At 39.8% G+C, this 26580-nt stretch overlaps 1 protein-coding gene across 8 annotated transcripts in view; it reads left to right on the top strand.

Annotated features, from left to right (window-relative positions):
- Positions 1-26580, top strand: part of PRELID2 (PRELI domain containing 2) — a 76827-nt gene that overhangs the window by 23924 nt on the left and 26323 nt on the right. For 4 of the 8 annotated variants that reach the window (XM_083357037.1, XM_083357042.1, XM_083357041.1 and 1 more), the window contains exons 4-7: positions 802-962; positions 15377-15482; positions 17838-17902; positions 18467-19260. In XM_083357037.1, the coding sequence (XP_083213163.1) occupies positions 802-962; positions 15377-15482; positions 17838-17894 (324 nt within the window). In that variant the 3' untranslated portion in view covers positions 17895-17902; positions 18467-19260. Of the gene's footprint in view, positions 1-801; positions 963-15376; positions 15483-17837; positions 17903-18466; positions 19261-21506; positions 22015-26580 lie in introns of those variants that run through there. The other 4 variants (XR_014491831.1, XM_083357039.1, XR_014491832.1 and 1 more) reach the window with 3 other exon arrangements.

The following is a 26580-nucleotide window of genomic DNA, read 5'->3' as shown; positions in this document are numbered from 1 at the left end:
TTGAAATTCATTATAAAAGTGATATAGGCAAACTACGCTTTTGTTCAAAATTCATTAGTTTAACTTATCGGAGTTACAGTTGACAGCATTTAAAATCTGACTTTGTGTCTTAGAGATGAGATAGCTAATGTTCAAAGTCCTTATCTCAAAATGAGGATTTGTAGAACAATCAAAGGAACATTTTTACAATTTAGGAACTCTAGCTCTAGAATCAAAGCAGGATGGCGACTCTTGTTTTAAGCTTCTTATTCTTCAACTTCCAAATTAAATTAAAATATTTATAATATATATTCTGCTATGTACCATGCAACTTTGTAAAATGCTTTTTTAATCTTACATATTGAAAATATAATAATTCAGTTTTACCACATTTCTTTTTACTCTTTTCATGCCTCATCTAGATGGGAAAGCATAAAATTTACAGGTACCAAAGACAATGAAAAATAAACCCAAATGTTTTGAGTAATTATGTCTTGTGTACAAACAGTTGATGCTTTTGTTTTGTTATATTTAAGTGGACTTAAAAGACAAATAAAATGACACACATTAAGTTAATGCTTTGCTTTAAAATGTTGCAATTGGCAACATTTAACAAATTACTAAGCAATGAAAATAACCAGTAAAAGCTTGCATGTTTATCAGAGGTCAGTGTTTTTTTTTTGTAGTTACATGTTACTGATAGATATTAGCCCTAATATAACTATTAATGATTTTAAAAATGAAATTATTTACTAATGTACATGATCTGATCTTTTTCCCCACACTCCATTTATTGACCATTGTAAATGTTACATCTGGCAGATTAGTATCCTGAAAGTATCAGAAGTCTACTTAGAAGAGGAGTCGTGGCTTAATATGCAAGAAAGAATGATGTCTATGAAGAGTCACTGTCTTACGTGGACAGAGTATGCTACCCTAAATGAAGAATCAGTCTTCAGAGAAAGCTCTGAAAATCCGAATTGGTAAGGTGTAGTAGATTCATTTATTGGAAAGTGGTATATGGATTTTCATTCCTTCAATAGGAAGAACTAAAGGTTTTACCTTCTTGGTGATATAGTAAGTCTGCACAATTTATGAACCACCAAACCAAGGGCTGCTTGCTTTATCCATTGAAAATACTGATTTGGGGCCCTTCTAAGACTTTTAACATTTAGATTTAGATTTTATTAAATTTATATGCCGCCCTTCTCCCCAAGGACTCAAGGCAGCTCACAACAATAAAAAAAAACATAAAGTACAAAATTTAAAAAAGAATTAAACAATGGATGTAATAAATAAATGACAATTTAACCCAATAAAAGCCAAATATAAAACCATAGTCAGTCCAGGCCCGCTTGTTGGAACATCCATGTCTTCAGGTCATGGCGGAAGGACCGAAGGTCAGGGGCCGTCCGCAGCTCCGAAGGCAGTTCATTCCAGAGGGTCGGCGCACCCACAGAGAAGGCTCTCTCCCTGGGGGTTGCCAGCCAGCATTGCCTGGCCGACGGAACCCTGGGGAGGCTGACTGTGGGAGCAAACCAGGCGAAGGGAGGTTGACAATGGCAGCAGGTGGTCTTGCAAGTACATGTTCTTTTAGTTTGTCAAACAGCTTACAATTGATAGATAGGATGTTATGCACCTCTCTAAAAGTCATAAGAGACAGGACAAAAGTAATCCTTCTGGTACCTGGTTGACTAAAGCCTTACTTTTATATTCTTTATACTGCTCTCATTATTTATTGGTTACAACATTTTTCTGCCACTTTTCATGCTAAGAAGTTGGTCATAAACATTTGATTAATAAATAATTTTTGGAAGACTGTTTCAAATTAAAAAGAAACAGAAAAATACAAAACGAACAGTAACATCCCATTAAAATCACTAAGACAATGTGGTCCTGGAAATTTATTTATTTCCCACTTTTTTATTTTTTGTAAAAAGACTGATGTAAACTGTAACCTTATGGCCCTTGGCATTCCGGGACTGTTACAGAGGAGGGGTTAATCAGCCTAAGTTCAGAGAAAGGGATCCCACCTTGAAGGGAGAAATGCAACAAGTCCCCCTTTTCAACGTTTGCAAACCATTAGAATGCCAACATTAGGAGAAGGAAAAGTGGGGAAGATAATATAGAATCTGAAAAACCCAATCCTTCATAATACTTCACCCAGAAAGAAAACTTACACCAACCCTGCAAGCTGATTTAATAGAATTATTTCCCATTCTTTTTGAACAACAATAAAAGGTGTGTGTGTGTGTGTGTGTGTGTGTGTATGTGTATTAATACTGCAACTGAGATTGGAGGGTAAGACTCAAATGTTAAATAGCGGGTTCTTTGACGCAGGAATGAAGACGTGAACAGAGTACAGGTAACTCATACTTTATTTCGTGCTGTGACTGTACTGAGGGAAATGGCTGCAACCAGCCGCAATATATAGTCTAGCCCCTAGGCGGCAGCCAATAGGTTTGAATCAACCATTGCCTCCTGGGGATAGCCAGTTGCAGCACAGGAGACTGGTAGTCTGGGTTGCTGGAGAGCTGTTAGCTGCTCCAGCAACCTACGTGGTATTCCCTCAAAAAGCCCAGTACATAACATCAAATGCCTCTGCTCCCACTATTGGTTGCATTGCCCAGAGGCTACTGGATAATTTCTTGAAGGCTCTAATCCTAAGGGGCCTTGAGGAGAGAAGAGCATTGTCCTACTAAATGCCTGCTTGAAAGTCCCATCAACACTTTTCCAAACCGTGAGACTGTTGATAATCCCATTACAAATACTATATATTTTATATTTTGGAAATAACACAAGAGAAAATCTTGCTTGGCAAATGTGTTTATGTGAATACACAATTCCTTAAGAAGGCCTTCTGTATTGATGGTAATAGTTTGGCTGGTTTGGAACAATAGACTAATATAATGTTTGGGGCTGTTTTGTTAAAATGAAATAGAAAATACCATATCCCTTGTATAAGCAAAGACAACCCATTGCTTATCATATTTTTGTCTGGCAGTTATATGAATCTGATTTGCAAAATACTTTCAATGCAGTTCATTACTTTTATATTTAAAATATATATTCAAAAGAATTGAAGATATAATACAAAGTGAAATATCTGTAAAATAAATGTAGCAGAATGAGGCTGACATGCAGAAGTTATGTTTTTTCATAGAAATCTCATAAAAAATTACAAAAAAAGCTGTACTCTATAAGGTGTATTTTCTAAAATCTGGTTACATTTTAATAAGGATTTCTTCAAATGAAGGCAAACATGGTTTTATTTTTGAGCTGTTTTGCAGTTGTTCTGGAAAAATAAGCAAAAGTAATGAACCATTGATAAAAACAGGAATAGCATCCAGACAGTTGTAGTATAAAGGAAGAATATGTGAAGCTTAAAATTTTTCCTGCATGCTATAAACTACTAGCTCACTGCAATAAATCTTTTTAGAACACAAAATTAAAATGAAAAGTAATGGTAACTGGCAAAGTTAATGTATTATAAAAAGTTAATATTGGTTGAAGTAAAAAATACATGGCATTTTTTATATGAGCTCTGTCTTTTGCAAGGAATGCATTTAGTTGATAATTAGAATGTACAGCAAATATTAGTCCACTTTGTTCATGTGGACTGGGACCCATTTTCCTTTGGTTTGAATCTATGGAAAGTGAAAACTTTGTGCAGAGATATTTTTAGAATAGTTAGAATTAACTGGGTTAAAAAAGTCTTGACTGAGAAGGATGTGCTTTTGATTTCAGTCTTGGATATGAAAAGAAAGCAGCCCTCATAACTTTTGTCTGCATTAGTGTTTTGTGGCTCACTTTTAAAGACTGGAGTGTAGAGGATGAAAAAGAGAGCAAATCAGTTGGGACTGTTACATGAAAGTTGGTCTTGGAAACACCAGGCCCATTATAAAAGTAGAAAGAATAGAATAGAGTTGGAAGGGACCTTGGAGGTCTTCTAGTCCAGCCCCCTACTCAAGCAGAAGAACCTAAACCATTTCAGACAAGTGACTATCTAGTCTTCTTAAAAACCTCCAGCGATGGAGCACCCATGATTTCTGAAGGCAAACTGATCCACTGGTTAATTGTCGTCACTATTAGGAACTTTCTCCTTAATTCCAGGTTGCTTCTCTCTTTGATCAGTTTCCAACCATTGTTTCTTGTCCTGCCCTCTGGTGCTTTGGAGAATAATTTGACACCCTCTTCTTTGTGGCAACCCTTCAAATACTGGAATACTGCTATCGTGTCGCCCCTGTTTCTTCTTTTCTTTAGACTAGCCAACCCAAGTTCTGCAGCCGTTCTTCATATGTTTTGGTCTCCAGGCCTTTGATCATTTTAGTTGCTCTTCTCAGAACTTTTTCCAAAATCTCAACATCTTTTTTGTAGCATGGTGATCAAAATTGGCTTCAATATTCCAGGTGTGGTCTTACTAGGGTTTTATAAAGTGCTAGTGATACTTTGCGTGGTCTTGATTCTATGCCTCTGTTTATACAACCCAGGATTGTACAGATAGTCCTCGAGTTACAAATGTAATGGAGCCTGCTTTTTCCATCCGTAACTCAAAAACTCATAGGAGTGAATCTCGTACCTTGAAATGAGATCACTCCCTGCTCCTTAAAATGCACGCGGTTCAATAGGTGAACATGAGGTATCTCGATGTGGAAGGCCATGGAACAGTGATGGAACAGGCCCCCAAGGCCTCCCCGCCGCACAAAGATACCTCATGCTTCCCCCTCCCTTCATGCCACGCTGGACTCACCTTGAAAAGATCTGTCTCCTCTCTGCCGCGGTTCCTGCTGCTGCCTGTTTCTGAGGCCGGGGGACGCTTCCGTGTGCCTCTGGTGGCCGGATCTGGGTATCAGAGGCCTTTTCTAGGCCGCTGCTCCTGAAAATGAGGCCAGGGGTTGGTGCAACGTGCCTCCGGAGGCCTGATCTGGGCACTGGAGGCCTTTTCCAGGCTGCTGTTGCCTGTATCTGAGGCTTGGGTATGCTTCCGTGGCCATCTGGAGGCCTGATCCAGGCATCGGAGGCCTTTTCCAGGCTGCTGCTGCCCGGATCTGAGGTCAGGGTATGCTTCTGCGGTCCTCCGGAGGCCCATTTCCAGGCACACCAGCCTGGAAAATACCTCTGGTGCCTGGATTGGGCTCTGGAGAGCTGCAGAAGTGTCCCCTGGCCTCAGATCTGGGTGGCAGCGGCTTGGAAAAGGCCTCTGATGGCTGGATCCAACCTCCGGAGGCACGCGGAAGCATCTCCTGGCCTCAGGTTTCATGAGATCACCTGAGATCAGTAGTGTGAGATCTCACGCCACTGATCTTGCATGATCTTGCATTACTTTGGCCTCCATTCTCTGCGAATGCATCAAAGCCCTGGAGCAGCCAAGAAAGTAAAAGATCTCGATCTTCTCAGGGTGAGTATTTGTTGTGATTCCCTGTCACCCTGTGCTCCTAGCAGCTGATTCCGAGGGATCTGAGGAGAAGGAGGAGGAGGAGGAGGAGGAGGAGGGGTTTGGAGAGCCTTTGGTGTCGGAGGGAGGCTCTGATAAATTGCAAGACTTTCAGTCAGAGGAAGAGCCTGGCCCATCCAGTCATGTTCGTTATGAGGCTCAGCTGTGTGAGGAGAAGGGTTCAGACTCAGAGGAGTCACAGCTGAATCTGTTTAGAGACGCTAAAAGCAGAAGACAGTTGAGAGAGCAGGCCAGAGGAAGTCTATGAAGCAACTCAGCGAAAGGAGGAGAAGGCATTGAGAAGCCACGCTTTGGGGCTGTTAATAAAAGGGGAAGGTGTGGGCGGTGCTGGTTGCTGAAGGCAACTGTTCATAGAAATCCAAAGAAAATCCTGGTCTGTTCTTGCTAATCTTCCTGTTTAACTCTTGTTTGATGTTTGAATCATTTATTTTTGTTAAGGAAAATGCTTTTTTGTTTGAAGGGCTTTATTATTTGGAACTGTAAATAAATTTGGGTTGGGTTTTTTCCAGCCTATTGATTTAAAAAGAAAAAAGGGGTTGTCCTTGAAGCAAACTGGGATGGTCATAGGCTGGAACGGAACAGTATTGAAGGCCTAGTGCCTAGGGAGACATGGGGTGGGCATGGGGAGGGAGGGAATAACCAGGGTGAATGTTGTAGTGCCACTGCGATCACTCGTAAAGGTGAACGACTGCCGTGGTGTGGCAACATTTGTAATTTTGGGATTTGCTTGTAAGCACTAGGGAACGCTTATTGCGTAACTTCAAAAATTTGCTAAGGGAACGCTTACAACTCGGACTACGTGTATTAGCTTTTTTGGCTGCTTCTGCACACTGCTGGCTCATATTCAAATCATCATCCACTAGGACTCCACGATCTCTCTCACAGTTACTGTTTTGGGGCCAGTTCTCACCTAATCTGTACTTGCTGCCTAAATGTAAGTAAAACTTTGCTTTTCTCCACATTAAGTATAGCGGTCAGCTTTTTATTCTGAATCACATCGGTTTATCTGAATTGTTTTCCCCTTAAACATACATATATTCTCATTTCTGTTACAGCAGAGGTCCCCAACCTTTGGGGCACCAGGGACCGGTTCCGTGGAGAGAAGTTTTTCCATGGACTGGAGGGGGGGTGGTTTTGTGTGCTGCCTGTATCCTGCGGATGGGGCTTTGTTTGTTTGTGCAGACTGGTTGCTGGCATGCTGCGGCCTGGTCCCTGGACCGGGGGTTGGGGACCCCTTTGCTAGACTCTAACATTAAACAAAGAACACAAAATGAGATGCAGTATCAGTCCTTCAAATGATAATGGCAATGATTCTGAAATTTCATTTCCATAGTTGGGAGAATCTTTTCAATTTCAATTTCAATTTAATAATATTTGTATACCGCCCTTCTCCCTGAGGACTCAGGGCGGTTCACAGGGCAGAATAAAATACTAAATACAAACATTAAAAAAAAGATTAAATGATTGCCCAAGTTAAAACAATTGGAATAAAATTCTAAAACACCAAGTTAAAATTAAGACACCAAAAATAAAAAACCCCACCAATCCCCATCAGGCTAGGCCGGCTTGAACAAACAGAAACGTCTTAAGATCGCGACGAAAGGAGCGAAGATCGGGCGCCATCCGGAGCTCTACCGGTAGCTGATTCCACAGCTCAGGGGCGCCCACAGAGAAGGATCTCCCCCTGGGGGCCACCAATCGACATTCTCTGATCGGTGGCACCCTGGGGAGGCCCTCTCTGTGGGAACGCACAGGGCGCAGGGAGCTTGATGCCGGCAGCAGATGTTCCCTAAGGTACTCCGGCCCCATGCCATGGAGGGCTTTAAACACCGTTACCAGTACCTTGAATCTCACCCGGAAGACAACTGGCAACCAATGCAGCTCACGGAGCAGAGGTGTAACGTGGGAGTATCGGGAGACTCCCAACACAACTCTCGCGGCTGCATTCTGTACCAGTTGGAGCTTCCGGGTGGTCCTCAAGGGCAGCCCCATGTAGAGAGCGTTGCAGTAGTCCAGACGAGAGGACACGAGCGCATGAGTGACCGTGCACAAATCATCCCGGCTAAGATAGGGCCGCAACTGGCGCACCAGGCGAACCTGGGCGAAGGCCCCCCTAGTCACAGCTCCTATATGGTCTTCCAAGGTGAGCCGTGAATCTAGGAGGACTCCCAAGTTGCGAGCCCTATCTACGGGGGGTAATAGTTCACCCCCCATAGCCAGAGGTGGAATGTCCGAATAAACCCGGGATGAAGGTATGCAAAGCCACTCAGTCTTGTCGGGGTTGAGTTGAAGTCTGTTCCTCCCCATCCAGACCCGAACCGCCTCCAGGCAACGGGACATCACGTTGAGGGCATCACTGGGGTGGTTTGGGGTCGAAAGGAAAAGTTGGGTATCATCAGCGTACTGATGATACCCAACTCCAAAGCCATGAATGATCTCACCCAGCGGTTTCATGTAGATGTTGAACAGGAGAGGCGAGAGGACCGACCCCTGAGGAACTCCACAAATGAGAGACCTCGCGGTCGACCTCTGCCCCCCTGCCAACACCGACTGCGAACGTCCCTGGAGATAGGAGGAGAACCACTGTAAGACTGTGCCTCCCACTCCCAATCCCCTGAGACGCCGCAGCAAGATACCATGGTCGATGGTATCGAAAGCCGCCGAGAGGTCTAATAGGACTAGAACAGAGGCATATCCCCTGTCCCGAGCCCTCCAGAGATCATTCACCAGCGCGACCAATGCCGTCTCCGTGCTGTGCCCGGGCCTGAAACCCGATTGGTACGGGTCCAGATAATCCGCTTCATCCAGGACCAGAGGGAGCTGATGCGCCAGCACACTCTCAACAACCTTCGCAAGAAAGCGAAGGTTGGAGACAGGACGAAAGTTGTTCAATACAGCTGGGTCCAAGGCAGGCTTCTTGAGGAGAGGCCTCACCACCGCCTCTTTCAAGACGGCGGGGAAGCTACCCTCACTCAGAGAAGCCGATATAACTGCCTGGAACCAGCTGCGTGTCCTCTCCCGGGCTGCATAGACCAGCCAGGAAGGGCACGGGTCCAATAAACATGTGGTGGTGCTCAGCCTCCCCATGATCCTGTCCACTTCCTCCGGAGTCACAGAATCAAACTCCTCCCAGGTGATCTCGACAAGACCGCCCGTGTCCTGATCATCAGACTCTGCCCAGTCAGAGTCCAGACCGGTCCGAATCCGAGCGATTTTGTCCGACAGATGTTGGTTAAACTCCTCGGCACGACCCTGCAAGGGATCCTCCCTCACCTCCTGATTTAGGAGGGAGCGAGTCACCCTAAACAGGGCGGCAGGGCGATTATCTGCGGACGCGATAAGGGTGGCGAAGTGGTTAGACCTCGCCTCCCTTATCGCAGCGAGATAAGACCTAATGTAGGCTCTTAGTCGCAATCGGTCGGCTTCGGATCGGCTGGACCTCCAACCGCTCTCTAGGCCCCGTCTCCGACGCTTCATCTCCCGGAGCTCCGCAGAGAACCATGGAGCTCGACGGGATCTGCACCGGGTCAGGGGCCGCAGGGGTACAACCCGGTCAAGAGCCTCAGTGGCCGTCCTTTCCCAGGCTTCCACTAAGGCATCTGCCGAGCTGTGAGCAAGGGAGGCAGGTGGGGACCCCAGCGCTGCCTGGAACCTCTGGGGATCCATCAAGCGTCTGGGGCGGTACCATTTAATTGGTTCCAAACACCCACGGCGGGGGGTGGCAAAACGGAAGACCAGCCGCAGGAGATGATGATCGGTCCATGACAGGGGCATAATAATTGGAGAGCCCCCACCAAGATCATCTAACCACCGTCCAGATAAGAAAACTAGGTCAAGGGTGTGGCCTCCCTCATGAGTCGGTCCCGAAATTACTTGCGTCAGGTCCATGGCCGTCATGGAAGCCATGAACTCCCGAGCCAACTCAGATGATCCTCCCAGCGATGGTAGATTGAAGTCCCCCAAAACTATAAGTTTCGGGAACTCAACCACCAGCCCAGAGAGGACATCGAGCAGCTCAGGCAGGGCTGCTGCTGCGTGACTAGGTGAAAGGTACACCAGCAGCAAGCCCAACTGCGCACCAGGGCCGCATCTCAGGAAGAGAGACTCAAGTGCCAGTTAGCCTAGCAGGATGAGTCAAGGATAAACGTTTTTGTAGATTGTATAAACAGAACCCATGGCTCCTCAAAATAAAGGGATTTCTAAGGATTCTGTGTAAACTCTGATGTAGTCTTAGGATTTAATTTGGAAAGGGGAATATAAAGTATTATCAAAGGCTTCAGCAGAATGGTCAACAAAAGCTAGCTCATGTAATATGACTGGTGATAAGCCTCAAGAAAAATTCCCTTGTGTGAAACAGTAACTGACGTATGGTTTGGTATTTCATATCACAGATCTGCTGTTTCTTTACAGTGTGGTGCATTATTTTCTTTGGAGCTTCCTAATCGTTTTTTTTCTCCTGATGATAAAATCACATAGGCTAATCCACAATTGATACACTGTGACTGGGGAGTAAATGAATAGTCTACTAATACTGTTCATTCAGAAAAGACAGCGAATGATCCATCTTTTACCTTGCAATTTTCAATTTAAGTGGCAACCTTGTCTTCTCATCTGTTAACCTTAGATAGCACTTATAGCCAAATGTAGGCTTATCTCTTTAGGAAGAGCTCTCTGGATCAGATCAGAACTTACCGGGTCCATTTTTTAAACAACACAACAGATAAGCAGGTGCTTTCAGGACAGTCATAAATCTGAATTTCTATCTTTCTCTATGCATATATACTTTCTTTGTGGATATCATTTTTTTTCTTTTTCAACTAATCCTGAACAATAGACCATGCTTAGTCTTCACAGTGCCATTCTTGGTTTTTTAATTTTTTTTTTAAGATTCTTTGAGAAATCTTTCTACAATGAATCTACTGTATATACTACTTAAACGCTCATATCTGTTTCTCTGTAACTTTCAGTTTGGCAAAACAGTGCCTCACAGGGCAACAGTTTTTCAACCAAGGTACCTAAGGTGAACTTACAGAGAAGGCATCCAAAATCCCATCCTGAAATTTGGCTTCTTCAGCACAGCTGCATTACAATGGCCAGCTGCTGTCATGTGATCGACATTTCCAATGTTCCCTGACAACTTTTCATAGTCAGTGGGGAACTAGCAGGGAGTCTAAAATCAATTGTGGCAGGAAGGGGGAGGGAGGGAAGGAAGGAAGGAAGGAAGGAAGGAAGGAAGGAAGGAAGGAAGGAAGGAAGGAAGGAAGGAAGGAAGGAAGACTGACTTCTGATGCCCCCTACCATCTTTCTCAATGAAGAGCTGGCAGGAAGCTGAAAGGTGGTCCACTCCTATTGATTTTTTGCCCAACAACAAACATTCTTTTTCTGTGTATAGGTAAGGAAATATCTCTGGCAGAAGGAGGAAAGCAATGGCAAATCTAGACAGCACACTAAAAAGCAGAGACATCATACTGTCAGCAAAAGTGCATATAGTCAAGGCTATGATCTTCCCAGTTGCAATGTATGGCAGTGAAAGTTGGACCATAAGAAAGGCTGAGCGCCGAAGAATTGAGGCCTTTGAACTATGGTGCTGGAGAAGACTCCTGTGAGTCCCTTGGACTGCAAGGCGATCAAACCGGTCAGTCCTAGAGGAGATCAACCCTGACTGCTCTTTAGAAGGCCAGATCCTGAAGCTAAAACTCAAATACTTTGGCCACCTAATGAGAAGGAAGGACTCCCTGGAGAAGAGCCTAATGCTGGGAAAGATTGAGGGCAATAGAAGAAGGGGACGACAGAGAATGAGGTGGCTGGATGGAGTCACTGAAGCAGTAGGTGTGAGCTTAAATGGACTCCAGAAGATGGTAGAGGACAGGAAGGCCTGGAGGAAAGTTGTCCATGGGGTCGCGATGGGTCGGACATGACTTTGCAGCTAACAACAACAAAAATGCATGTCTTATGGTTTAAAAATGAAAAAAATCACCAGAAAATATTTCTCCAGAAGATATTATTTCATATTTACTAGACTGCTGGAAGTTTAAAAAGGGATGGACATTAGATTTTTTAATTTTTATTTATTTTTATATTGGTGTTAAAGATATGTGACAATTCTTGCTTTGCTTGTTGTTTCCCTTTTATTTATTTATGTTTGTTGAAGCATGTATTTTAACTTTAGAAATAAAATTTTAAAAAATTATCAAAAAGAAAAGATATGTGACAGTTCTTTAATATACTCATCTGTTTTTATAAATTATTGCCTATATAAGTACAATTTTGTATTTTACTGTAGATAAGAATCTTACTGTGATGTTGAACTATATTCCTAAAACATGGAATTTGTCAGTTCATGAAGGGCTTTGGAAGAATATAACTGGAAAGGAACTTACATCCCTGATTTTAAAGAATAAATCCAGAATATGTCTATTATATCAATTATAAACTGAGGTATGATTGGCCCCCACCTTGTTGCTTTTCTGACAGGCCCTGAAGATGTGTTTTTGTCAGTGGACCTGGGGAACCTGAATGAAGATGAAGCTGATCAAATGGGTTGATTTGATTGTGTGGCTGCTGCCACGGAGGAGAGGGTTTTTTTATTAGTATTTATGTTGTGGATTTTTTTAATGTTGTAAGCTATCTGGAGTCACCTGTGCGTAGGTTGGGTAGCCATATAAACTTGTATAATAAATAATTATGGAGATTGGAAAAGCCTCTTCTAAAAATGAAGATGAAATGAGATCTCGTGGGATCTCAGAGTTCAAGTGGACAATCACTTAAATATGAGCCAGCAGTGTGCTGCAGCTGCCAAAAAAACCAACACAGTGCTAGGCTGCATTAACAGAGGGATAGAATCAAGATCACGTGAAGTGTTAATACCACTTTACAATGCCTTGGTAAGGCCACACTTGGAATACTGCATCCAGTTTTGGTCACCACAATGTAAAAAAGATGTTGAGACTAGAAAGAGTACAGAGAAGAGCAACAAAGATGATTAGGGGACTGGAGGCTAAAACATATAAGGAACGGCTGCTGGAATTGGGTATGTCTAGTTTAATAAAGAGAAGGACGAGGAGGGACATGATAGCAGTATTCCAATATCTCAGGGGCTGCCACAAAGAAGAGGGAGTCAAGCTATTCTCCAAAGCATCCAAAGGCAGGACAAAAAGCAATGGATGGAAACTAATCAAGGGGAAAAGCAACCTAGAACTAAGGATAAATTTCCTGACAGTTAGATCAATTAATCAGTGGGACGACTTGCCTCTAGTGTTGTGAATGCTCCAACACTGGAAGTTTTAAGAAGAGACTGGACAGCCATTTGTCCAAAATGGTATAGGGCAGAGGTCCCCAACCTTTTGGGCACCAGGTACCGGTTCCGTGGAGAGAGGTTTTTCCGCGGACCGGAGGGAGCGTGGTTTTGTGTGCTGCCTGTATCCCATGGATAGGGCTTTGCTTGTTTGTGTGGACTGGTTGCTGGCATGCCACGGTCTGATACTGGTCCACGGACCAGGGGTTGGGTATACTTTTTCCTGCCTGAGCAGGGGGTTGGACTAGAAGACCTCCAAAGTCCCTTTCAACTCTGCTATTCTATTCTATTCTATTCTATTCTATTCTATTCTATTCTATTCTATTCTATTCTATTCTATTCTATTCTATTCTATTCTATTCTATTCTAAACAAAATGTTTCCGTATGGTCTATAATTGATGATATGCTTAAGGAATTAATTCTACAGATCTTTTCTTTCTCTCCATGCATTTATTGGTTTCTTTTTATTGTAAAGTTTAGCTTCATTTACTATAATATTCTAGGTTTTCTTTATTTCATGGAATACTTTTTTTTCCTTGTTGGTGCTGTAGATTTCTATATTTCACTATTACATAAAAAAACAACATAAAGGGATGTGCAAAGATCATGTATAAGTGGTAACCAGCACAAAAGCTAGCTGTTCCTGCAATAAATCCTTTGTTAATACAAACAGACCAGCAATTCTGTTGTATATTCTAGTCGTTGTACAATCTAGAGCTCTGAATTACACCAGCTGTGCCAGTAACCAAAGTGGCTGCCAATTTTAGGAGCTTCAGGGAAACGATGTCAAGGATGAGAAGCACACTGCAGAATTTTTTGCATTGTCATTTAGAGTGCTATTTAGATGTAAACATTTGTGTCTACAGTAGTCCCTCATGATTTTTTTTTTAGTATATAACACAGGGTTCTTGATTTCAAAGGCATATCTATGCAGTGCAGTGAAAGTTTGAATTAACTTTAATTTTGATACTGGAGATGTGAGTCTGAGAAACAAACACTTTATAGTTTCTAAGGGGATCTAAATATAAATACTGCAAATTGGACAGAGTATAAAGAAGGAGGACGTTGAAAATCAAATATCTACTATTTCATCTTTTTTAAAAAAAAATATAAACAATAGTAAATAACATGGTGGAGACATTATTAAGCATTAAGGTCAGAACATTTTTGATATTATAAAATAAATGCATGGAATTGTCTAGTCTATCAATTTTACAATTTTAATTGTAAAATTCAAGCAACTTTATTTACATTTTAGATACTATGTTGAACATTGACATACATTTTTTCTCTTTAAAGGTTTGACTTACCTAAACCACTGTGCCTAGCTACTACCTGTATTTAATAATGTGATTTTCATATCTTACAATGCAATAAAGCAATTACTAGGGGGGGACATAGTAATTTGCATACCCCCCCTTCTCCATGCATGCATGCATATTTCTGGTGTATTTTATAGAATCATGGCTAAGAATAACGACGTTTACTATGGACATGCTTTGCTTTCTTGTACTTGTTTATACTTATGATTATATCACTTTATCCAATACTTAAAACAGTCTGTTGCTTAGCAATCTGACAAAGTAAGCTACTCCTCCCTTTCTCTTTCTTCTTAATCTTAACAGTCTAGTTTAAAATTTAATAAGTGGCACAGATACTTAGGTGCTGTCAGGTTGGGTTTAACTCCTCGATGAGATATCAGCAGATACTATCTAGACCTGTCTTCCATAATTACCAATGCAAACTTGTTTAAAAGTCAGATGAACAACAATTCAGAGAGATTTCTTCTGAGGAAGATAAGCCGTGGGTTGCAGCCTTGTAGTTTTTCAATTAGGTAAGGTAAAGGAATGGCGAAATTCGATAATTCTCTTTCTTTCATATGGATATTACAGTAATGCCAGCCAACCTATTTTAGTTCTTATTTCTTCCAGCTTTGAAAAATGATAATTACTGATGGAGGTTGGGGAAGAGGGAAATAGCTGTCTGCAGTCTCTTTGGCTCACACATGTACTCAAGGCATGATTATTAAATGCCATTAGAAAAGACAATGCTGTCACATCACTTCAGTAGAAACATTGCATATGATATGCACCACTGTGTAGGGCTGAAGTAGAGAAAATGATCTCAGGATTTTCATTAATAATCACTAATGAATTTTAAACTATAATATGTTATTTACATATTCATTCTAAAACATTATAGTGCTTACATTGTATGTTACAATATTTGCATAATGCAGAGATATTTTTGGTGACATAAGGAAGATGTGAAACCAATGAACTAGACATAAAACTACAGCCAAAACCCCCACACTTTTATGGTATATGATATGTGACCTTGGAGAGATGATTTTTAATATTTTCCAAGCTGTGATCTCATTATTTTTGTTTTTATTAACACATTGTTTTGGAATTTATAATGACCATGACAATCATGGGCCACTACTAAAATATATGAAGCCCAAGGCATTTTTCTGTTCTCATACTTAACTCATTCTTTTTGTCATTGGAAATTGTGGGTGAGTGGATCCTTTATTAGTGGGTTTTTCTAATCCTATCTTACGCATGAAGGCAATTGGGTGACCTTGTACCAGTCACTGCAGGTATTGCAGACAATGGTCCAATTCAGTTACGTTTTCATTTTGTAGGACAGAGTTTGTTCAGAAAGGAAATATAACAGTAAAAGGAGCTGGACTGCTGAATTGCTTACTGGAAATTTTTGCACAATCCTTTTTAAATCAAGGAGTCAAAAGGGTAAGTGCTTTATTTTTTTAAATTTAATCCCCAGGTTCTTGACATTTAATGTGCTTTCTTCTGCTATGTGCAATATTCTAGTTGCTTTATATTAAAAGGTGTCAAAACAAGTATTGGCACAAAAGAAATTCCCATATATGTATTTCTTTAAACTAATGTAATAGGTCACCAACTGCCTATACTGTATTTATTTGAAGTTTTCGTTCAGGTAGAGTTTGGGGGAGCGCTTGAAGCAAAGTCATTCATCTGAGTGCCTCATTTTCAGCTAATCCAAACTCTTTTTAATTCATAAATTATCCCTGAGATATTTAGCTAGCAGCAAATGTGGCTATATGAGGCTGCTGTTTATGGTTGTTCTGTCATGGCATCTTCTCAGAATCTAATTATAAGACTGAGTATGTATGTTCAATCACAAACAGACACATGGTCAAGCAAACATGTGATAATGTACATTATAAAATTGATTAGAAGAAAAATTGAGAACTCCTGGCACTTTTGAATAATGTAAACAATTGATCCTGGCCCATTTTGGGGTTCTTGGGGATAATTGTCAGAACTCGAAATAGATTAAGATTGTGTAGATAGAACATAATGATGCTACATGAGATCTTTTTATTTCTTTTGATAACTTTTTTAAACATCTGGTCAGATTTGTTCTGGGATGCTGCAGTGGTTACTTGACATTCATCTTACTTGCAGATGGTTCACCTTTTTCTTTCAGTTGTTTCTATTTTCATCACTTTCTGTAATAACGGCACAAGCAAAACAAGACAAAGAGGTCAAATTTCATTTTCAGTGAGAAGTACATGGACACACTGGACATACTTGCTGCAATCTTAAAAAGTCAGAGCAAAGCCACATGATGCAGCAGATATTATGACATACTGAAACTAATATGAAATAACAGCTTTCTCTCATTTTATATTAATTCACTTTATGTGAGGTCTAGCAAGGCGAAGGAAGCCCAAAGTTACCTTTAGAAGAAAATACTTAACGGTTTTCCTTTCACTACAGAGGTCAGTTAAGTTCCACTGTCTACATTTGTACATAACAAACAAGATTTGTTACAGCAAAAAGATCAGTTTAGTTGATAAAATTAAAATGACAAGTATTAGAATCTCGGTTGTAAGGAATATATTTATTGAGCAGTACCATTCTTTCAGTCATATGTGATCTGCAATTGACCATTAGTCATTTTATATATTCCTTCCCCCCCCCTTCTTTCCTAACCCCTATATTATAGGCAGCAGTGCTGTGAGGAAGAAAGAGAAATCAGCTTTCGCACTGTGAACATAATTGATTCAATAAATAACATGTTAAGATTCCCAGTGCAAAACTCAAGAGTTCTCACATTTGTCAGTTCGTGCTGTATTTAGTAAATGGTGGCAAACTTAATTTAGATGGATGAGCTGTATTAGCTAGTTCTCACTTCCTGTGGAGATGATGAAAACAGAAAAAGGAGCTGCAAGTTCCAATATTTAAAGTTTATAAAGAAGCAGTTTGCAAGCCATTCTGAAATGTGGATCATTTGGGTTATTGATTTGGAACTGATCCAGAGTTGGCATGGTAAACACAATTTCCAAATTCTGTTATGAAAAGAGGAATTGAAGGTGCATTGCACTGTTTGAGCTGCCAGTTCTTTGTTACATATGCAGATGTTTCTCCTTTACCAGGGAAACTTGAACTACGGCCACTGACATCCCGATCTGAAAACAAACAGAATATAGTAAATACTAGAATCAAACTAGCAATTTCTGATTGGAACACTGGTCAAAATTGCAACAAGCTAGGGCTCAAGTTTCTAGTTACAAGAGAGCTGAGAAATCAGTGCAAACAATATATATTTAACTTCCCAGAATTAAAAAAAATGTATGAAGTATGAGCTTTATACATATAATTCCCAACTCACTCCCTGAAATGTTTGCTGGTTGTGACCAGAAAGACATTCAAAATTACTAGCCAAAAGCCCAAGCAGTCTGTTCATGAAATGTTAAGAATCTAAAAGAGAAACTTCTTTTTAGGAATTTGCAACTTGTCATTGCTTAGTTTTTTATGTAGATTTTTACATTAGTTCCTTTCGAGAGCAGTTTTCCCAAAATCGTAGATATAGATAGAATTTATAGAATGCCCTATTGTTTGACTACTTTCCTCTTGTGATTTTTCATGGGTTTCTATTTATCCTGAAAGTTAGCAGATCATCAGTGAAACTTGTAAGAGGGTTAGTGCAGTTAGACTCCAGTGAGTGACTCTAATTGTGTTAGCAAGAGATTTGTGATGACACTGGAGTATGCATAGGGTTATTTGTAAAATATTTAGATTTCAAAGTGATCTAGTCTGTGATGGTTTTTTTTACAGAGTATCTCAATCATGGAGAGACTTCTGCAAGACCAGTTTGGAGGGCCTGTTTTATAATGAAAAATGTGAGTGTATAGATGAACCGTTTTATTCAATGTAATAAAGTTAAAAGATTTTATAGCCTATTTGATTCTGAGCATATTTGAAAAGTCTAATATCTTGAATTCTGCTTGTACCAGAACTTTCACAAGTTCTTCATGACTCGCTGTATGATAGAGTTAGCCTAAGGTAGCTATAAAAAGAGTGGTGCTTCCTTTGTGTTCCCATGCATGGCTAAGCATCTCATTACAAGGTCTTGTAGAGCCATACTAGGTTTTGCTTGTACTAGGACCAGTACTTGAAACCTTTGGCTAAATTCTAATAGCAGATTTTGTCATATAAATAGTCTTCTTATGGTTGCTGTTATAGCATTGTTTTCTAAACAGTACATACATACATACATACATACATACATTCCCTCTCCCAGCTATATTTAAATGAGTTGTTCTGAAGTTGGTTGGTACAACATAGAAATAAATAAATAAATAATCCTGTGGGCTTTAGGAAAGAGAGCAAATGACTATTGATTGCTTTGTAGTTATTATTTTTTAAAAGATATTTATTGCAGGGGTTCTTTTTTCCCCCCCCAGGAACTAAAGTCTCCATATATCTAAGTTGATACATAGCGCTACATCCTTATTTCCAACCTTACATTTTACTGAAGTTAACCCTGTGGGTTGTTTTAACGAAGAAGAAAAGATTGTTGAAGAGAAGAGAAAGATTTGCAGTCTCCCCTAAGTAACAGACATGGAATGACATAATTTGAACAATACATGCTCCAGAACAAAATATTTATTTTGAAAAATACATCACCGTGTACTTGTTCTCTGATTTCAAAGATGTAAATATTTATAAGAAACCATCCATTTGAAAAATAACTCCCAGATCTTTGGTTCTAAGGAAAAGCTTACTAGCCAAAAGGAATAGGTTTTTCTTGTATTTTAATATGCATAATTTTGTTTGACAGAATATATTACATGGAAACTGAGAGAATTAAGAGATGATGTGAATTTGTACTATATGAACACATAAAGACTAAGAATTTAGTTTTTTTAAAAAAATATTCATTGTTCTTTTATAGTACAAAAATGGTAAACATACACAAATGTTATTAATATATTTTGGATTACCAATATAGCTCTGTAAACTGAACCATTCCAAAACTTAGGGTTTTAAAGTAGTATCTATCTTAATATAGAATGGCAAACTATTTTTATATTGTAAAAGGTTTTCAGTGATTGTATTTAATTACTTCACTTAAAGTACTGTGTGATGAAATGGAAGTTTAACTTGAGGAGTCCTATTATAACTGCACATATGAGCCAGCAATGTGCAGCAGCAGCCAAAAAAGCTAATACAATCCTGGGTTGTATAAACATAGAATCAAGATCACACAAAGTATTAGTACCGCTTTATAAAACCCTAATGAGGCCACACCTGGAATACTTCAACCAATTTTGATACTACAAAAAAGATGTTGAGGCCTTGGAAAAAGTTCAGAGAAGAGCAACTAAGATGATTGAAGGCCTGGAGACTAAAACATATGAAGAATGGCTGCAGAACTTGGGTTGGCTAGTCTAAAGAAAAGAAGAAACAGGGGCAACACGATAGCAGTATTCCAGTATTTGAAGGGTTGCCACAAAGAAGAGGGTGTCAAATTATTCTCCAAAGCACCAGAGGGCAGGACAAGAAACAATAGTTGGAAACTGATCAAAGAGAGAAACAACCTGTAATTAAGGAGAACGTTCCTAACAGTGAGGACAATTAACCAGTTGGAACAGCTTGCCTTTAGAAATTGTGGGCGCTCCATTTACTGGAGGTTTTTAAGAAGAGACTTGTCTGAGATGGTGTAGGTTATCATGCTTGACTGGGGGGCTGGACTAGAAGACCTCCAAGGTCTCTTCCACTTCTGTTCTATTCTGTATTGTTGCTTTTCAAATTGTGGGTATAAACAGTCTCTTTGAAGTGAGAAATATATTTGATGAAAATACGTAGAGATCAAGGTCACAAGATTCTAATGGATCTTAAAATTCTTTGTAGACTAGTGAAGATATCAGGCTTTTAATAAGCATTGACATATGTACATATATTCTACATACTTTTTTTTCACTATTGGGACATCAAGTAGCTGAAGTGCCAAGTGGTAGTTAACATATCTACCCAGAACTAGCAAATTAATTGCATTAAATAAACTTTATCAACATCAAAGAGAGATTTGGGTGACGCTTAGATAAATATTTGAGTTTCAAATTATTTAACTTTTGATTAAATAAAATTATGTTCTGGAGCAATAGAGATATTTTTCCAACTTGCACTTTTATGATGAAGATTGCTGGAATGAGATGGAGTGAATTTACATTTACTAAGCATAGCAGTTCCATTGGGTCATTTTTAATTTCTTTCAGCAATGAGATGATCTAAGCATTTGAACAGCTGTTGGACAGCTGGCTAATGGACCCAAAAGTGTGCCAACTGACTGCTGCTTCCCTATACTTTTTCCTCTCTTTTATTAAACATGTTGAAAGCAGGATGGATGATCCCAGCAATATGAATACTGAGCAATGGTGGAGACAATCCTTTCCTGCTGTGTTTGAATTTTGCCCTCATTTTTTCCATACGTGAACGAAACATTCACATAGAGAGAATGCAAAAAGATGAAAATTAATGTGCATTCTAATTGTTACAAAGGCAGGATTGATATATGAATGTTGCTCTTGCAGTTTATTGAAATGCTGAAGACCAACAAAACTCCCACCTAAAAATACACACATGCATTAATATATTATCTTAGAACATAATAGAAGTAGTTTTGAACCCCCAAGGAAGTTGTTAAGAATTATTTTGTTAGATGGATGTAAAAATGCATCATTATTGAATCAAAAGTTTTGGGTGTTATCATTTTATAATTATGGCAACATACCAATTATCAGATGTGTATCAGCTAGATGTGTATCAGTCAGTGCTAGAAGGGCTAACCCAGTTATGGGCTGTATTAAAATAAGCACTGCATCAAATATGTTTGAAGTTGTTATTCCCCTCTAATCTATCACACCTGGAACATACTGAATGCTTCTGGGTATTGCATTTCCAGTAGGATTGACAAGTTAAAATAAGTTCAGAGGAGGGGAAGAATATTGATACAGAGACATGACATGCCCTGTGAGGACAACTAAAAGAACTTGGGGTGATCAGATTGGAGAAAAGACTGAGGAAAGATATCTCAGGGTTCAGGTACATAAAAGGGTGCCCTAGAGAAGAAGGTCCAGAAGCAATACCCAATGAACAATAAATGAATATATACAAATGATGGGTATAAATGTGGGAGTCTTGATGGGAAACAGCAGCCTTCAACTGAACCTAATAAGACCAAACGGCTTTGGATTTTAGGGCCTTCTGGATCTGTGACTTTAATACTGGATGCCCCAATCTGCTCTGCTTGCAGTTACTCATGCCCAGGTCACCTTCCAAATGGACAGTTGTAATGTACTCTATATGAGGCTGCCCTTGAACAGCATCCACAAGCGTCAACTGCCAGAAAAGCACAGTTATGCATGCCCCTAGAATGGCATACATTCAACCTCTGCTCTATGCACTGCCTTGACTGTTGATTTGCTTCTGTTTCAATTCAAGGTGCTGGTTTTGATCTTTAAAGCCCTACAGGGCATGGGATCAGGTTATTTGAGGGACCACTTTTCCCTGGATACTTCTACTCATCCCATCAGGTGCAGCAGGAGGAGTGTGTATGAGTCCTATCTACTGAAGAATTCCATCTAATGGTATCTGGGAGGCGGGCCCTTTCCGCCACAGAACCTGCCCTTTGGAACATCATTGCCTCTCACCCTCTTCCACTCCCCATGATGAGACTCTATAGGCATTTAGGAACTCCCTGAAAACAGTTCTTCCAGCAGGCTTGGGGATGCCATGGAAATGGGGAGCCCAGAAAATTGTAGCACTGTGTGTTGGGATGCTGGTTCATTCTCATTTATATTGTTTAATTCTTTTGTCTGTTTTTAACTGGTATCTCCATAGATGTTCCAACAGGTTGCTTTATTGTACACTACCTAGCATCATGTTTGTGAGATGGGTGTTTATATAAATCAAATAAACAAGCTTAACTAACTGGATTTCTTTCTTTTTTCCCCTTCCATTTAATTATGCTGATTGACCTTGCTGTTTTGTTGGCAAGGTTTTTTAGAAGTGGTTTGCCATTGCCTTCTTAGGGCTGAGAGAAAGTGACTCTACGATTCTAGTGTTCTATGTGAAAAGTTGTTCTTCAAAATTCTATCTAATGATCTCACTATAGTATAATTCTTGCCAAAGAACAATCTTCTGTTCTTAAGCAGAGAGCTTTCACACCATAGACAAAATCCCAGCTCCTGAGCCAACTAAGCTGACTAAAGCTCCACTATCTACTCTAATTGCAGCATCTAACTTAATATAGGATAATTATATCTGTTAAATCTTACAGATTGGTTGCAATAGATTACCAAGAGTCTTAGGCCTATGGTTTCATCTTGTAATAGACCATTCAGTATTTGAAATAGTTTATTTTATTGTGTTGTTGGATATGTTCTTTTGCTAGCCCATTAGAATAAGCTGGAATGTAGCCTCTCACCTTTGTTTAATCATAGGATAGTTAGTATCAACTTACTTTTTTCAACTCTTCAAGCCGTTTGCCTTGGTAGAGGGTTATCGGGAGGAATATTGACTTCTTGGATGGGTGACGGTGGGTCTAAATCTGAGCAAGTGAGGAGCTGTTTATAGTGATGGCTCTATATAATATTTCCCACCTATAGATAACCTTCCTGCTCAACATGAAAAAAGAACGTAGAATAAATAATGTTCTATAACATAGGAAGACCCAGAAGAGAGAGTCCACTTCCATTTAAGTGGTCAGGCCAGAAATTAATGACAACTCTGAAGTCATGAATAATTTCTGACGGAATAGAACAACCAGCTGAGAGGATTTTGGCAGTTCCCAAAATTGCCTGTGTTAGATCTGATCAGTTTATTATGCACCAATGTATTTTTTTTTAAAAGTTACAAAAAATTAAGCAATTTACATGGCTGCCTGTATTATTTAAAATCCAGAAGAGACTGAATAGGATAACTTCTTGTTGGAGAAAATACAGATTTGATTTCTGTTTAATTGATAATGGGTTCATTTTTCAGTGGTGAAAAAAGTAAGGTTCTACATTTAGGCAAGAAAAACCAAATGCACAGGTATAGTATAGGGGGTACTCAATAGCAGTAACTGAGAGGGATCTCGGAGTCCTAGTGGACAATCACTTAAATATGAGCCAGCAGTGTGCTGCAGCTGCCAAAAAAGCCAACACAGTGCTAGGCTGCATTAACAGAGGGATAGAATCAAGATCACATGAAGTACTAATACCACTTTACAATGCCTTGGTAAGGCCACACTTGGAATACTGCATCCAGTTTTGGTCACCACAATGTAAAAAAGGTGTTGAGACTCTAGAAAAAGTACAGAGAATAGCAACAAAGATGATCAGGGGACTGGAGGTGAAAGCATATAAGGAACGGTTGCTGGAATTCGGTATGTCTAGTCTAATGAAGAGAAGAATGAGGGGGGACGTAGCAGTTTTCCAATATCTCAGGGGTTGCCACAAAGAAGAGGGAGTTAAGCTATTCTCCAAAGCACCTGAAGGCAGGACAAGAAGCAACAGATGGAAACTAACTAAACTAACAAAGAGAGAAGCAACCTAGAACTAAGGAGAAATTTCTTGATGGGTAGAACAATTAACCAGTGGAACAACCTGCCTTCAGAAGCTGTGAATGCTCCAACACTACAAGTTTTTAAGAAGAGATTGTCTGAAATGGTATAGGGTTTCCTGCCTGAGCAAGGGGTTGGACTAGATAACTTCCAAGCTCCCAATTTTTTGTTATTATTATTATTATTATTATTATTATTATTATTATTATTATTATTATTATTATTATTATTATTATTTTATTATTATTATTATTATCTTCATCATATCATTATCATATTATTATTATTATCATTATTATTATGTGACTGACTACAAGTACTAGTCAAGGACCACATGAAAAAGGAAAGAAGGCGAGGTTGTCAGAATACAAGCTAACTTGAGGGCTAATCCATATGGAGCCCCATTTCCATCTGTCCTGTTTGCCATCGTTCACTTCCTAGAGACTAAATGGACAATGTGAAATTTGAGCGGGCCACGAACAAGGAGTATTTATCGGAGGTGGTGACCCTTTGAGAGCTGTATGCAACGAAATTTCATTTTGATATATGCCGATTGGTGTACATTCAAAGTGAGAATAAAGTTATCATTATCATTATCCAAGAAGGGTGATGCTGGAGCTAAATAAGCCAGTACTTGTAGCTACTAGTAGTTGTAGTCAGACACCATATTCTCCCTCACACTGCCCCAGGCCAGGTTTCCAGAATTCTGCATCTTGCATCCAGTGCTGTGCCAGAGCTAGCTCTTTTTGGCTAAGAACGCTGATTATTGGATTTTCACACTAGAACAAGAATGGGTGTAGAACCCCTATCCCACCCATGTCAGATGTTATTCAAAAGTCTGACCAATGCCATTTCTCTAACCCTGACAATAAAAGCTCCAGATAATCCATGTTATTATCCAAGGGGCAGTAAAATTGTTTTTTATCTACTATTTCAGCCACTTTCTTCTGAAAGGGAGGTTAAATACTAGATGAAAATTGTCTGGTAGAGTAGAGTCACTGATGACTTCTTGAGGAGGGGGTGAACCAAGGCCTCTTTAAGAGTAATGAAACAAACTCCCTAACTCAAGAATTTACACCCGCTAGAACTCACTCGTGATATACCCAGGTCACCTTAACAATCCAGGAGAGCATCTATCCAAAGAGCAGATAGCTGAGCTCAAAGTCCTAAGGTGCAAACAGAACTAAGGAGAAATTTGTGTCTGATCAGAGATCTACAGCCTTGGTTAGTTTTGATTAGCTTACATTGCACTTTGCTTTTCGAAACATTCTGCTGTCACCAGTTTGATTATATCCCTCAACCGTCTCTTCCTCAAAACATATGCAACAACACACAAGTAGCTGTTAGGGCCCAACTCTCTTTGTGCTTTGTTCCCAGGCCTCCTGAGGGGTTTCCTTGAAGCAATCAGAGAGTAATGTTGCTTCATTCTTACCAGCATCCTTAAAGTAAAAGGCATGGGTTGTTGTTGTTTTTTTGGTGCTGCTTTATTTTTTACAAAGTTACATTCAGCATAAAGTTGGAAAGGAAGAAAGCTTTTAACCTTTGGAGACCGTGGGTGATCTTTGTCCACTTGCATTAGTGTGGTGGCATTCAAACAGGACAAACGCCACATTTGGAAGACTCCTGCTGTTGCCCACTTATCTCTGTGTCTCTTCAGTGATCGCAAAATCTAATGGCAACCCATGAAAAGCTGTCTCAAGGAGCAATAGGTTGTTTTGGTTTTCCATTTCTTTATTTATTTATGAGCAAAGAGCTCAGCTTGTGACAAATTGCTCCCAGGACAGCAGCTACTATATAAAACAAATAAGACATGACTGTGTGCATTTATTGCAAATAAAGGGTGGAACTTATAGCCCTCCAGATAATCTTGGGATTCCAACTCCCCTCATCCCAAACCCCCATTGCCAATGTTTGGAGATGATCAGAGTTGTAATCCAACAATGTAAGAGGAGAGCTGAGCCAGACTAGGCCAGTGACGAGAGGGGGCGCCAGACACACCAGGAGGAAATGGAGGACAGTGGAGGTGCCTGGGTGAGTGGTCAGAATAGGCTGACGGCCAGGGCGAGGGGCAGAGCGAGAGACTCTGAGACATTAAATCAATGACGGAGAGCGGAAAGACTGCAAATTGCCTGGGAGAAAGGGACATAGGAACTGGACATTTGCAGCCCTTTCAGGGGTAGCATTATTGACTGAAACTTTATAATGAGCTAGATGAAACGATGGCGAAAAAGATGGTTTCAATTTTTTTCATTCAAATTTATCTAATTTTGCACTTCTAGTCCACAAAACATGACCATAATTCAGGGTTATATTTCATAATGATCCTGAATGTGAGAATGGAATCCTCCGATTTAATTTAAAATGCATACTTTAGGCAGTGTACATTAAGAAAAATAAAAGCTTGACTAGGCAACCTTTAAAAAATGCATATGAGGAGACATTTTAAAAAATATTCATAGAAGTTTGAACTTTTTAAAAAGGATTAGTGCAGAACTAAATAATGCAGAAATAGAACAAATTATAGATAAAGATGGAGAAATAAGAATACAGTATTGACAGATTTTCCTGTCCTTAGTTAAAAGATCCATGGTCAGCAATTTATCCCCTCTCATTTTTGGCAACTCTAATCTGGCTATAGATTCAAAAATAATAATTGCTGTTAATAATTATATTAGGAGAATAGCAGGCATTTTCAAAACTGAGTCACAACTCTCATACAAAGTTGTAATTGTTTCATCTAAAATTCTTACCTGTTTAATACAGTATCTCTGTTTACTATGGAACTAAAGATATTGTTAACCATGACTTCTACTCAATTTTCCTTTGTTACGCATTTTATTTAAATGCAAGTTTTATGCTTTTTTAATAAGTGTATATTCACTTTTACAAATTGGTCTGAGTATTATCTATAGTGGTGAACATCAGTAATTCATGCCATCCATTTTATGTACGAATGAATCTGTAATCTAA

Source organism: Vipera ursinii (assembly GCF_947247035.1).
Source record: "Vipera ursinii genome assembly, chromosome: 2".
NCBI lineage: Eukaryota > Metazoa > Chordata > Lepidosauria > Squamata > Viperidae > Vipera > Vipera ursinii.
The sequence above is the reverse complement of the archived record's forward strand: the minus strand, read 5'-3'. Positions and strand labels throughout refer to the sequence as shown.